This window comes from Pseudoliparis swirei, chromosome 21, assembly GCF_029220125.1.
Source record: "Pseudoliparis swirei isolate HS2019 ecotype Mariana Trench chromosome 21, NWPU_hadal_v1, whole genome shotgun sequence".
NCBI lineage: Eukaryota > Metazoa > Chordata > Actinopteri > Perciformes > Liparidae > Pseudoliparis > Pseudoliparis swirei.
The window spans coordinates 16,365,903-16,380,978 of NC_079408.1; the positions used below are offsets into that span (position 1 = coordinate 16,365,903).

Sequence of the window (15,076 nt, forward strand, 5' to 3'; positions counted from 1 at the left end):
TCTAGGAACTACAAGTAGTCCCGCATTTAGTGAGCGTAGCTCTCTAGTGGGCAATATGGTACTACAAGCTCCTTAAGATATGATGGTGCATCACCAATCAAGGCTTTGTACGTTAAGAGAAGAATTTTAAAAGTGATTCTTGATTTTACTGGGAGCCAGTGCAGAGCAGCTAGTGCAGGAGTGATGTGATCTCTTTTCTTAGTTTTAGTGAGAACACGAGCTGCAGCATTCTGGATCAACTGGAGGGACCTAAGAGACTTATTAGAGCAGCCTGATAATAAGGAGTTGCAGTAATCCAGTCTCGAAGTAACGAACGCGTGAACCAATTTTTCTGCATCTTTTTGAGACAAGATGTGCCTGATTTTTGAAATATTACGTAGATGAAAGAATGCAGTCCTTGAGATTTGCTTTACGTGGGAGTTAAAGGATAAGTCCCGATCAAAGATAACGCCAAGATCCCTTTCACGCAAAAGGAGTCTGCACTGAAAGACACTCAGTCTGTGCACTGCGCCACCAGATATTAGTTTCATCCCAAGTCATTTAAATATTGGTGGCTGTAGCTCAGTGGGGTAAGAGGGCCGTCCCTCAACCGCAAGGTTGTGTGTTCGATCCCCGCTCTCCCCATTAGTTGCAAGTTGAAGTGTCCTTGAGCAAGGCACTGAACCCCCAGTTGCTTCCCGGGCGCTTCACCGCAGCCCACTGCTCCTTAATAACTAAGGATGGGTTAAATGCAGAGAACTAATTTCCCCTTGGGGATTAGTAAAAGTGTATATTATTATATTGATCCATTAAGTCACATTTCTTATGTTTTCATGGGAACAGTTTGGTTGAAGGGATCTGAAACAACTGGTTACCTTGAGCGGATATTTACACTTTGAAACATGTTTATAGTGATGCTTGTTCGCACCACTTTTGCCACACAATACCGACGCATTTCGTGTGTGACTGTTTACCTGTGGAAATATACATTACTGTTTTTAATTTTTAGCCATTATTTGATCAATATTCTGTGCGGCCCTCACACCCCCCGTGATTTTCTTATTCGGCCCACTTGCTACTGAAGTTGAATAGCCCTGAATTGTAGAGAGTGTATTTCTGATTAATTTAATGTTATCTTTATTGAAAAAACAGTGCTTTTCTTTGAAAAATAAAGTCATTTCTAAGTGATCCCAAACTTTTGAACGGTAGTATATACAGGACTGTCTCAGAAAATTAGAATATTGTGATGAAGTTCTTTATTTTCTGTAATGCAATTAAAAAAACAAAAATGTCATGCATTCTGGATTCATTACAAATCAACTGAAATATTGCAAGCCTTTTATTCTGATTTATTGCTGATTATGGTTTACAGCTTAAGAAAACTCAAATATCCTATCTCTAAATATTAGAATATCATGAAAAAGTATACTAGTAGGGTATTAAACAAATCACTTGAATTGTCTAATTAACTCGAAACACCTGCAAGGGTTTCCTGAGCCTTGACAAACACTCATCTGTTATAAATCTTTTTTTTTACTTGGTCTGAGGAAATATTAAAATTTTATGAGATAGGATTTTAGAGTTTTCTTAAGCTGTAAGCCATAATCAGCAATATTAAAAGAATAAAAGGCTTGCAATATTTCAGTTGATTTGTAATGAATCCAGAATGCATGACATTTTTGTTTTTTTAATTGCATTACAGAAAATAAAGAACTTTATCACAATATTCTAATTTTCTGAGACAGTCCTGTATATGCATTTATATATGCATATATATATATTTAGGGTTCTTAGTTGATGGACCAGAAAATGTCTAAACTTACATCTTCTTGTTCAAGAAATAAGATTCTGTTACAGGTTCTAGTTTCTTTTTTTGCATAGTGCTCCTGGTTTTGGGTTAACACTAAGTTACGTTAAATTGGTATTTTTTACACAGTGTTATTCATATTACACCAAGTGTGCTTCTTTAAAAAAAACCTAAACAGCCATCATCATATTTTATTTCGCTGTCTCCTTTTGAAGAGTGAACTTCTAGAGCTCACCACACAGCGAGCATTGCCACGAGTGCCATGCATCCAACCGGTTACATCATCAGCCTTGGCTTACGCAACACCTTCTACGGTTTGCCGATGCAGCACCTTGCTAACTTTACTGACTTGAACCTGGAACAAAGGTTACAAAGTATAAGATAGATAGATAGATAGATATATACTTTATTAATCCCCAAGGGGAAATTTGTCGAGCCAGTAGCAGCAACACACAAGAATAAAAATAAAAATAAAAAACACAAATATAAGAAGGGTTAGGGTGATCTGGCAAGAGGTGAACTGTTGTAGAGCCTCATAGCCGTCGGCAGGAATGTTCTCCTGTATCTCTCCTTGTGGCAGCGGAGCGTGAGGAGACGTTTGGAGAAAGTACTCCTCTGTCCCTGTAGGAGGTGGTGGAGAGGGTGGTCCGGGTTGTCCAATATGGACACCAGTTTCTTCAACGTCCTCCTCTCCACCACCTGTTCCAGGTGCTCCAGCTGGCAGCCGATGATGGAGCCAGCCTTCCTAACCAGTTTGTTAAGACGGCTGGTGTCACCGGCTCCGAACACCCTTTCAGGACTTTTCTTCTGTTGCCGTTTGAGGAACAGAGCTGCCTGGCCATGTGTCACAGGGCAGCTGCGTCCCTCAATGGGCGAAGCAGCCAGGGGGATTCTACGTGTTTGGATCTGAACACTTTCTCTGACCTCCTTCTCTCGCTGGGTGGTCTCAGAGCAAAACAAAGAGATGGAACATGGAGAACAGCCACAACACCTTGAAACTGAGCGGATTGTGGTTGTGTGCAGAGTTTCTAAGAGTGCTTAAAGTAGCACAATGAGCTTGTGACTTAATGCGTGTGTGTCCGTGCACAGGTATATTTAGATGCTGCTGCAATATATGTGTTAACTCCTGCAGCCACATCACACTCAATCCCTCTTTCTTCTGAGAGGCTAACTGAAGGGTAAGCTCTGGGGGTTTCTGCCAAAGGGAACTGGGGGTTGAATGTAAAGTGTGTTTATTGGAAGGGTACAAGGTATCAGACCATCTTTAAATTCCATGCAAAATGGCAATAAGGACACTTTAAATCTTTCATACATGTTTATCTCCTCCCATTCCATGCAGTAAAACCAATTGAGAACAACTTTGTTTTCATTCATGAGGGCCTTTTTCTTTTTTCTTAGTTTTTTATGTACAATAATGAAATATGGCCTAATGAGCTGTTCTTGGATTTTCACACTTTTGTTGTTGTTTATTTATTATTATTATAAATTATTATTAAATGTTATTTTCAGTCTAGAATTACTTCAGATGTGTGTTTATCCATGTAGGAGTGAGGGAGCAGCAGTTAATAACACTTTAAAATAGTTTTTTTTTTAAAGATGAGACTGCTACTGTATGGCTAAATAGAAAAACTATCAACACATTCAATAGTTGCCCAGTGGGCTTACTTATTACTTAAATAATGGCATATTATTAATAGAAAATTAATAAATACAAATAAATAACAAATGTCTAATGAAAATATTGTTACTTGGACAAATGGATCTGAACCGACTCGCATGCTCCAGCTGACATGACCTTCCCCAGGTCCATTTCTGCTCCGTGTCTGCCAGTATTAATTATTAACCGCTGTATGAACATTGACGTACCGAGAGGATGTCACACATTGAAAAACTTCCTGCACCAACGGGTTCAGTAATAACACATTAAACCTCATTGTATACGGAACAAAAAGTATTAAGCTTAATAGAAAGTATAAAGAATACCTAAAAACATTTAACATTAAATAATGAGACGGTATTAGTAGATCTAGATGATTTCAAACAGGTTCTTGTGCATTTTGGTAATGTTCTAATTAGAATCAATACATTTCCGAAAATTCCATCTACAACTGGCATTAATAGTCTACAATCAATATGTAATCAATCAAACTAAGGTTTCATATCCACTGATCAGTGTAAACCTGGAGCATCTTTGGGATGAATTTGGGATTCTTTTTGAAAGAGCCAAGGTTGTCTCTCGTTAAAATGTGCTTTTACAGACGACTATTTATGTTGAAAAGTTATTTTGAATGACTTTTGGAATAATATTTCCTTCCAGTGTTAACTGATGGTATCGTATTAACCCTGTATATATTTCCAGGTGATTACACACTGCTCTATAAAATAGCATCAACGATACCCGATGACGAGATGAAACATGGAGCAATGAAATCCTCCAGTGTCCTCAAGAGTCAGCAGATTTGGAAACATGCTAAATAACAACCATAACGTGAACAATTCCTTTACAGCTCATTTACACATGAAGGCCCAATATGTAAGATGAGCTGGCCATGAAAGGCACTTGTTGGAAACTGTGACAACACTGTGTATGCTACATTACTTGCATAAATAATGTATATCCTGAGTGTAATTAGTGCTTCATGAATACATGAACCCAAATTAGACCCTGAGAGTATTTTCACTAAAATGTTCTTTAAAAGTTGTTCCGCTACACTCACCCAAGTCCTCTTTAACTTCCATTTACAAAAAAACAAACAGAAGTCTACAACCACAACGTCTCATTACCAAATCTCACTATTAACCAAAGAGCGATGCCTGAGATGTGTTTACAAGTATTATGTGACGGGCTGAGGGTGGGGAGAGGAGATGGAGGTGTATGACAAAGCACCAACAGGAACATTAAAGAAGGAGGGAGACAGAAAGAGGGAGAAGGACGGATATTATGATAATGCCGAGATAACAGCTGTTCACCTGTGGAGAGCCCCCGGGAGCCCCTGTCCAGGCCACCACTGCAGTAGAGGGAGCCAGGACAGACACATGGAGAAAACAGAGCTGCGTGCAAGTGTGTGCTGAAAGTAAACTGTTGAAGGTTGGGAAAAGATGACCAGGACGGCAAAGTAAAATTCAAAACAAAGTGGATTTAATTAAGTGTGGTAGAACAAAAGTCTCAAAGACACAAAACATTTAACGTGCAGCACGGGCCTGGATGAAGTCAGCTCAAAGCATCGTTCAGTAACAGACTGCAGTTCTCTGGGAGAACATGACTTTTTATATCTTTAAGAGCCAGCGTGATTAGATAATATAGATGGAGACGTCACTCGGTTTAATCTTTGTCCGTCTCATCGTTGGAGCTCAGGGTGGTCCCACCCTCTGGGCTCACGACAGCAGCACTGGTTGGTTAAAACAGATGGAGGTGTTCCTGGTTTAGACTTTGAACACCTTCTGATGGAGCTCAGGGTGGTCCCACCCTCTTGGCTCACGATCTTCTCGTCATCATCATAATCAGTGTGTGTGTGTGTTGTTCTCCATCTAAAGCAGGAGCTGTGCAGTTTCTTTCATATAATAGAAACTAAAAGGCATTGAAACTATCTGTTGCTTACATAGACAAGTTATTTGACGGTGACAGGTGTGGCTCTTATTTAAATCTCAATTCTACGACTGAGCAGTCAGGATGAGGTCAGAGCCAAGGGTTGCACAGAGTTCCTGATTATCTTCCCTGTGTGGATGTGTCATCTTCTGGACGAGGTCAAGAAGTGTTTGTTCCTACAGTATCTGTGCTTCTTATCCAGCAGTGTCAGTATGTTCCAAAACATGTGGGTGAGCATGCGTATGTGCTGTTCTCTCTGGTCAGAGCCCGAAAACGGAATCGAGCCATAAAAGGACACAAGGTTTGGTGCTTCGGGGCCTTAATGCAAAGTGAGAGACATGGGGTACTATGTATGTATTTTTATATTCTTAACAAAACAGATGATAACAACAATCTCTTTAGCTCAGACTCATTCAAATAAAGTCAAGAAAGTTCCTCCCGCTAACGAAGAAGGGTTCTATTAACGATGTGAGCAATAGCATCTGTTAACATTGATGCACTCCGTGGGAGAGGAAAGAGAAGAACATTGTTACCATCCACCGACCGGCTGACGGATGTATGGAAACATGATGGATGCATATGGACAAATAACAATACATGGACACAATGATGAGAAAATATGGAAGGAAAAATACGGTTGCCATTTAAATATACATGTTTATTTAGTCTTTCTCTTTCTGGAAAAAATATGATACAATGTCATATATATATGTATACAGAGTATCATATATACTAATGAGAAGTATGAAGAGTAAGGCACAGGTATTATTATCATAATAATGATATATTATTATCATAATACCTTTGCCTCTCTTGCTGATTTGTATTTTTTCCTCCAAATGTTCCTGTCTGGAAGGTTTTCTGGAGGCTTTAGGAACACAATACAATGTGTGTCCACTTGGGAGGAGGCGTCCGCAGCCACTTACCCATTTAGTCTTCTAGTAAGTCCGACGTTCAGATGGTCCACTGCTGGTGTCTGTTCGTCATTCTGCAATAGCCTGCATGAAAGAACGAGGACCATCACTGGTAACAATGATTCTGTATCAACAGATGCCTTTGGTCCAGACTCCAGAGTACTTTGTGATGCCTCTGAGTCTCTTCAGCAGCTCTTAAGCATATGGTGGTAATATATTCTCAAGATTAAAGGAACAGTTTACTCCCAGTTTATGATTATCTAGTCAGTTTTGGAAGAGAAAGATTATACTCTAAATGAAGAAAGAGTGGGTGGATATATGTTGCTATCCAAAAGTCAAGTATTACTCATGATGAGAATTGAATTGAGACCAAAAGAACCACACTGCAGTCTGTCCATCAAAAAAAGAAATAATTTCAAGCCATTTCTTCTTCAGAATAAAGATAATTATAATTAGTTTGTTACGATATGTAATATAGTAAGTACTCACACTATTTGTTTCAGTACTTTTGCATACATATAAAACATGTGCTTTAGGGCAGAGGTTGTTGCAGACCTGGAAGAGATCTGCGGTCAATTTACTGCACCTTTTTACTTTAATTGATGTTTTCATGACACCAAACAAGTCCATCATGTTTAGCCAATTCTAAAGGGATTAGAATAATTTTTCAGCATCTTTAATAATAATAATAACAATAATAATAATTCAAACTTATATAGCGCTTTTCTGAATACACAAAGACGCTTAAAAATCTCTAACGTTGCAGAAGATCCAAAACTGTTCAAAAGGCTGTGCGAGTATTTTCCAGCACAGCTCATGTTACAGACAATACTCTGGACGTGACTGGATGCCTTTATTCTATTGAGTCTTTTCAAAGACTAATAGCCTCCTGTTTCTATGTTTGCATTGGAGAATTAGAGGGCACGTCTAGGAAAGGTCATGAACCTCAACAGAAGATCAGCACTTATTACTTAGAGCCAGGTTAAATTGGGTTGGCAGTCCAGTATCCTCGTCGGACCTCGCCTCCTGTTCACAAGTCAGATGCTCGGATCAATGAACACATCGGAGGGCCAGAAGGCTCTTCTTCTCAATCCCTCGGTGTCATCGATTGCCGATGCCTTACAGTCTTCACACCCCAAATCTCACTGTCCTCTTTTATTTCTGATGGATCACTCTTGTTCCTCTCAGTCATGAATCTCTAGCACCTCCCTTCTCTCTTCTCCTTTAATTATTTTACTTTTCCTCTCTTTAATAAATTATTTTACTTTTCCTCTCTTTGTCTTCACTCCAACCTATCAATTGTAAAATGTCTTTTCTTTGTCTCTTGGTTTCTCGCCATCTTTCTTTTATCTCCCTGTCTCCCTCTAAATCTCATCTCTCTCTTTATCGCTTCTTTTCCCCCTGTCCTCCACTCCCTCCCGTCTCAAAAGCCTCAGGCTCCCAGCGAGGGATTATCACACATCTAAGGAATTCAGCTCCATCAGTCCTGTCAGTCTAATTAGTTGTCGGATTGAGCATCGCCATTTTATTTAATCCTCCGCAGGTAAAGTCGTGTTCAGGAATCGGCCTCATATGTTTGCATGGCTGAATGGTTTGTGGTTAAATGTGTGTTCAGGTCTGCGGTGGATTACAGTAATGTGTGTTACCAAAGATAGCCTGTAGTTGTTGTGGATGCACCCCATAATTTCAGAGAATCAGAGAGGGAGGCGTGAACATGGCCTGTCCTGAATGTTTCAGCCTCTTTCTTGGAAAACAAACCGTCAATTTGATCAGAGCCCAATTATAGCAATTGCTCAGATATTCATGGGAGAACAGAGGAAGCTAGAAAAGAAAATCGCAGAGACTCAAAGACGCATAAGATCATCGAGAAGATGGAATCAACAAAAGACCTGTTTGACACGCGGGAAAGAAAAAGAAAATGAAAAGGAGAAGGTTAGTAAAGAATGTTGGGTCAAAGGGACATTTAGACATGACGGTCACGTTCATTTCCAACATGGACTTAACAAGCAGACATGTTCCATTAGTTGAGAGTAGCAGGAAACATTATATGAAACCTTTTCTGTCCTCATTTCACAAAATGATGCAGGTTTCAGGGTTGATGATTACATGCGTGTTCCTCATCCTGGTACGTCGTACTCTAACATTATGGTCATTGTAACATTTTACTCTTTGCCTCTTTTGTACAGATATGTGAAATATGGAATATGGTGAGTCATTCTAAAAATGGGGATACATTTCAGTTCCATTGACCATTTTCTTAAAAAATAGCACATTTTATAGATTACGGGAACAATTATTTAGTTTCTAAAGACTCGCTCATGGGGTAGAGTGGTCGTCTTAAAACCGTAAGATAGCAGGGAGCAAGTCGACATGTCACATTCTGTTGAAACGCAACATCTGGATCATGAGACACAGAGGTCCAGGGCTAATAATTGACAACATACAAAAAATCTTCAGAAATTGTACGTGAAGAATAGAAAAGAATAACAAAGTTGAAATAATTTCCCTAACAATTCCCACACAGTTCCTCTCCTCCAGTCCACCTGAGTATATGACTGAAGTGAGGTCAGGAGCTTTCTGTGTGGACAGAGCAACAAGCAGAAGCAAAGGTCCATGCCCTTCTCTCCTCTCTGCCTGAGCGGTTTAATATATGGTGGCAATCTGAAGCTACTTTTAAAATGGTAACACATGTGAGGGTCACTGGCCTCCGATAAAGAGCAAGGTCAAGGTCCAACGACTTTGACCAGATGGGACTCGTCAGTGGTGGCTGGGCTCCTAAACCATCAGCATTGAACGATGAGGGTATTGGGGAGCCATGTTGATGATTGGAGCACTTTATCTTATGCGGTGTATGTGTGTGTGTGTGTGTGTGTGTGTGTGTGTGCTTTTCATTAAACAGTAAGGGTCTTCAAATCTGGAATAAGACAATAATGCTTAACCGTACTTCTCTAAAAGCATATTTTACCAATACATATATATTTTTTAAACGTCTCACTTTAACTCTGGTGAGAACCCGCCATGCAAATAGTTTAGTTAGATTTAGTTTGTCCAGGTTTTAGGATGTCTTTTTCAAATCTTTCATTGTTTGACGATGAATGGCAGTTTGTTTGTGTGCAACATTTAAATATTTACGTCAACCACTCTAATGTCCCCATCACCAGTGTTGAAATATAAATGTATAATTCATTTTCATTCTTTCTCAAGAGCCTCTGAGTTTTTCTGTCTTTATTTCCCCTTGTCTCTTTCTTTCCTTAAAGCTTTCTATTCAATGGCTGATTTCTAGCACAAAGTCTCCGGAACAAACCGCAGTTGTCAAGCTGGAGTTCACGAGAAGCTCAGCTGTGAGCTGGACTGTGAATGGGGTCTCTTGTCTTGTATGAAGTCATCTGTGGGTCCTGACCGCCCTGTTGACCTTTCCCCAATAAGAGCCATTAGGCCCATCGTCAACTAGCTTACAAACAAGAAACCCAAAGCTGCTGATTAAGTGGTCGTGGTATGAAGGAGGCTACAATACTTCCTCCACAACAGTTTGATTTAGTCAGAAAGTTCATCACACACTTTCTTACCATTTGTTATCTTTATCAACTTAGAATGCAGGGACTTGTTATCAGCCGTTGTACAACACATTTTCTCCCACACTTTTTTTGCATTAAATTACAACTTAAAGACATGGTATTTCCTAAAAAAGAGGAGAATATTTTGTAACTCTTTGGTTGGAGACTCTGTGCCATTTGTTCCCTCTAGTCCAATGAGCTGTCGGTAGAAGCTGCCGAGGTGTAGTCCTAACACTCTGCTCTGTACAAGAGATGCGATAGAGAGAAATCTGGCTTCTGTGCTCTTAAGCAATTTTTTTTTAATGTGGCGAGGTTTGATGATGCCAAATAATGCTCTCTCTGCCTCCTGCCAGTAGTGATTTATAGACGGATACATCCTTGCCCTCTCCTCTTTATCCCCATATAAACATTATTTTACAATTGAGCAGAACTTAGGCCTTGAAGACTCAACGTGGGGATAGAGAGGCAGAACATTTTATTGACATCAGCGTTTGGATGAGTGATGAATAAGTCATTCTCAAGGGGCTGATGAACTGATGGAGAGCACCGTTTCTTTATCATTCTCTTTTTCATGCACAAAACAGAGGATGGCGTTTGTTGTGTCGCACATTTCGAGAGCTATCATTATAGATAGTTTTTTAGCAAGAACTCTTTGTTAAACCTTGTGTGCACTGCCTGTTCAGTACCGCACAGCTGGTGAACCACATGCAGATGAACATCCGCCCAATAACGCAAAACTACCGGAAGAGTTTGGCATGTAATGCCTGTGTTGTAGTGACACACAGACAGGGAACATCTGCAACGTTTCTAATGAATTAATCAAACTTCAGCCACAGTGTTTTGGATATATTTTGTATTTGCCCTATAACAAAACGTAATGGAACCATTAAAACAGGGAACGTTTATTTGTAAGTTCTCTGGGTCTTTACATTAAGATGAGGTTTGAGAGTCACATGTAGGAGCATGGTAGATCTAATCCTTTAGTCAAGGGACCAGTGATGTCGCTGCCTGTACTGTATCGTGCCACGCTCTGCACCAGTATCTCATTAGGAGAAGGACAGCTGTGCAGAGGCGGACAGCCTATTTCCAGAGACACCAGTTTAGTCATAGCATACCAACGACCACTTGGGGAACACTTTCTACATGCTGCATGACTCGGAGAGCCTCGAACGGAGGCTCGTTCAGATATGGATACTGTCTAATTTTTCATCAGAAAAGAGAGAGTTTTATGACAGGTAGAGGCAGAAAGATGACAATCTGTGTGTTCGCTGTAGCTGCATCTGTTAGATATGTTGCCACAGTTGTTATCAGCCCTGTAAAGCAGGCTACTGCTCCAGGACATGCTCTCTGTTCTGGTTTCCAGGACTCCATACACATCATTAGAAAGCCATGCTCCACCAGGGTCGGAACTCCTGAGTTTCAGTATCTTTGAGCCAAGTGCCTAGAGTAGTGGTTCTTAACCTGGGTTCAATCGAACCCCAGGGGTTCGGCAGGGGTCAAGAAACACACACTACAGCCCGGATCACACGAGCAATGTCGGGCCGATTTTGGCGGTTGTCAAAGAATTGGCTACTGACATTTTGGCAACACACTATTTTTCTTTGTTTTCTTCTCTGTGTTATGCTGCGATCACACCAAAAGAGTCGCAAAGTTCATGCGCAGATGTGGATGAAATGAATAGACCGAAGACAAAGATTTGACCGACGCAATCAGCGTTGAGACGCTCCGCCCGTGATCACAGACGACGTGTTGGTGAATCTGCTGCTATTCTAATGGAGCCGGAAGAGACGGTCATTCAGACGTAGAGCCTACGGGTGATGTCATGTATATATATATATATATATATATATATATATATACACTACCGTTCAAAAGTTTGGGGTCATCCAGACAATTTCATGTCTTCCATGAAAACTCACTTTTATTTATCAAATGAATTGAAAATTGAATAGAAAATATAGTCAAGACATTGACAAGGTTAGAAATAATGATTAATATTTGAAGTATTAATTTTGTTCTTCAAACTTCAAGCTCAAAGGAAGGCCAGTTGTATAGCTTATATCAGCAGCATAACTGTTTTCAGCTGTGCTAACATAATTGCACAAGGGTTTTCTAATCAGATATTAGTCTTCTAAGGCGATTAGCAAACACAATGTACCATTAGAACACTGGAGTGATAGTTGATGGAAATGGGCCTCTATACACCTATGGAGATATTTCATTAGAAACCAGACGTTTCCACCTAGAATAGTCATTTACCACATTAACAATGTATAGTGTGTATTTTTGATTAATGTTATCTTTATTGAAAAAACAGTGCTTTTCTTTGAAAAATAAAGACATTTCTAAGTGACCCCAAACTTTTGAACGGTAGTGTATATACATCAGTGTTTCCCCTACCATTATAACAGGGTAGGGGAAATCTCCGCCCGCCACCCTGTACTTTTCGTCTACCTACCATTGAAGTCCCCCCCCCCGTGAACACTTCTCGGCCCGCATCGGAGCTCTGCCGTGAGCACACTTTTATTTTTACAATTAAGAAGAGTTCGACTAATGCACTGATGAAGCTTGCAGGGTTCAGTACCTCCAATAAGGCCTGAAGGCTCTATTGAGTGGCTTTGAACTCTTGTGTTCCAAGTGGTCTAGGTCTCTCAAGCTCCTTCTGTACGTCCCCAGCTTCGTTCTACTGCTTTATCTGAGTCGTGTGCATAAGAAAACTCTTTTAAGATACAGTTGAAATCCAGCACCAACTCAGTGGAAGGTCTTGAGGTTTTCTTTTTGAATACTTACTAACTCTCTGACACAAGAGGGCAATGTGAAAGCCTTGGCCACTCCTATATGCTAGATTTTCTTGGGCTAAATGTTCTGACGGAATGAAAACGTATTTCAGAAAATATTTGCGCCTGCAGCCCAATATCAGGTAAATATTTACCTCTTGAACAGCTGTCTTCGATTTTATTTAGAGGCCACGAGACTGTAAAATGTTAATGCACTTGTTCTGCATTCACCAGAAATTGCAGCGAGAGAGATGCAGCGTAAAAAAGGAGTCCCCCCCAGAGAATATGGGGATACAGGCTGTGCTTTTATTCGACATTAAGGTGCATCAGGAGTGTACCTAGAGTTTGCAGCTTGACTCGGTGGGAGCAGCCACCTTCAGCAGCTGCCTCTGGGCAGGACCTCCATGGCCCATCAACTCCCATCTGCTGCACTTATGAGTCATACGAAAAGCCTGATTTCATTCCCTAAACCAGTCACTTAAAAAAAAAAAGTGTCATGCCCATCATTCCGTTGACAGATTTGTGTTTTCGTCTTTAACAATATTAATGATCATGATTAGACGACCCACCTCACACTTGGTGAACCACTGCACTAACCAGTCCTTTTCTTCAGTAGTAGCTTACATGTCTCTCTCCTCCACCTTTTGTTACAGGTCATCCTGATCCTGACCAAGTACTACCATGCTGACTCAACCAAGGTGCTGGAGAGCTCACTTTGGAGGTAGGCCAAACATTTACACCATCTTTGCACTTGCTCGATGTCTTGATGTCATGTTGGTCCCGGACTCACGCAGACCTTTGACCGACAAGCAGCTTCCTTTTAACAGCGAGGTTCGTGTAGGGCTCGGTTATCTCTCCGCTGTGCTTCCTCAACGAGACGAGAGTGCTACAGAGTGCTTGGGCGGTCAAAACATCAGCAGGCAGCTGTTGGTAAAGTGGAGGACTGGCGAGTGGTGCTGCAAGGCCAGAGCAGGCGTCTGCTCGGGCAGATAGCATATCAGCACGGCACAGGGTGGGACGGTGCCAGGGAGAGGGGTGAAGTCTGTCTGGCAGAGCAAAGCTCCCTTTGGTCAGAACACTTCACACAGGGCAATGCATCCACTCCACTTCACAACAAGTATATGTTGATATGCTCTTGGATTATTAAAGTTCTCTGTATTCTACATCAACCCTACCGGCTCCTGGGGGACTGCAGTTGAGCCTGACTGTCTCCTAGAGACGGGTGTGGAGGAAACTTGAATTAAGTACCACAATTAGACATGTTTGGGCTCATATTACTGGGTAAAATTAGAAAGCATTAGCAAATGGCAAAACACAAGTCTAATCGGGGTACTTAATTCATGCCATTCACCTCACTCAGGCTCCGTGACCTCAAAGCTTCTGCCTGTCCGCCTTTAGAACAGATATCGATGAAGTAAAAAAACTATTTTTCCGCTTTTCCTGTTGATGTTTTAGTTTTTACAGTTTTTACTTTTGTATCAGGGTTTAGATGAAAGTGACAATTGAATAACACTTTTTCAACACTGCTTTGTCATTGTTAAACTATCAAGTTTAGATTATTATAGTTCCACAGATCATTGGATGTTTTCCCTGACAACTGTCATTTTACATTAAATTCTTCCTAGAAGAATACATGGTATTAAGTATATTTAGAGGGAACATATCCAGTGCAAAATACCCAGTAGTATTGACAATGCAATAAGAATGACACCAGTCAATTTGGAACAAACTGTTCAACTCAACAAAAAGAAGATCCACTAGATGGCGGAAGGGTCCTTTACTAAAGTCCTTTACTTACAGCTCGACATTCCTTACCTGCGAAAAGCCATCATATCCTCTTCTTTTCCTAGTCAAATCTTTTTGTTTATGATATGATATTTGAGGTGGTGTGGCACAATGACTATAAAAATATGTTCAGTATTTTGTATCAACGATATGTACGTTGCTGACTCACAGGGAAGGTAAGATGTTATCACACTGGCGACTTTAGGGAAGCAGGAGGATTTTACAACATTGTCTCCAACAGCAACGTTGCAATGCTGCACTATTGACTAGCCAATCACAAGCAACCGGCACAACACATGTGTTCATAGGATGAGGCGCTGAAGCTCTATTCTGCACATTTGTTGTAGTTGTTCCTAGTCTAGAGAGTTGAACATAAATATACCTAATAATTGCCAAACTAAAATCAGTATACATTTTGCAATGGTTATGCATATTGCGCTGTTGAGCCAATTCCTTTACTGTGACACAAGGTACATTGTTTAGATTTGATCTGGAGAGAGAAAGTTTGAAAGTTCATTTCAATACATTTTTGACATTGAAATAAAATGTCCATCAGAGCATTGCTAATCTGCATAACATAATAAGTGTTTACATTTTGAGTAGGGCTGCTCAACATGGGCCAGATATTTCTCGAGAAATGAAAAAAGAATATAATTTGAAGGAAAAAAAAGATA

The 15,076-nt window shown here is 40.4% G+C and overlaps 1 protein-coding gene across 2 annotated transcripts in view; it reads left to right on the forward strand.

Annotated features, from left to right (window-relative positions):
• sorcs2 (sortilin-related VPS10 domain containing receptor 2) overlaps positions 1–15,076 on the forward strand; it is a 189,811-nt gene that overhangs the window by 61,381 nt on the left and 113,354 nt on the right. For both annotated transcript variants that reach the window (XM_056443212.1, XM_056443213.1), the window contains exon 2: positions 13,271–13,338. In XM_056443212.1, coding sequence (XP_056299187.1) covers positions 13,271–13,338 — 68 coding nt within the window. The remainder of the gene's footprint in view (positions 1–13,270; positions 13,339–15,076) is intronic.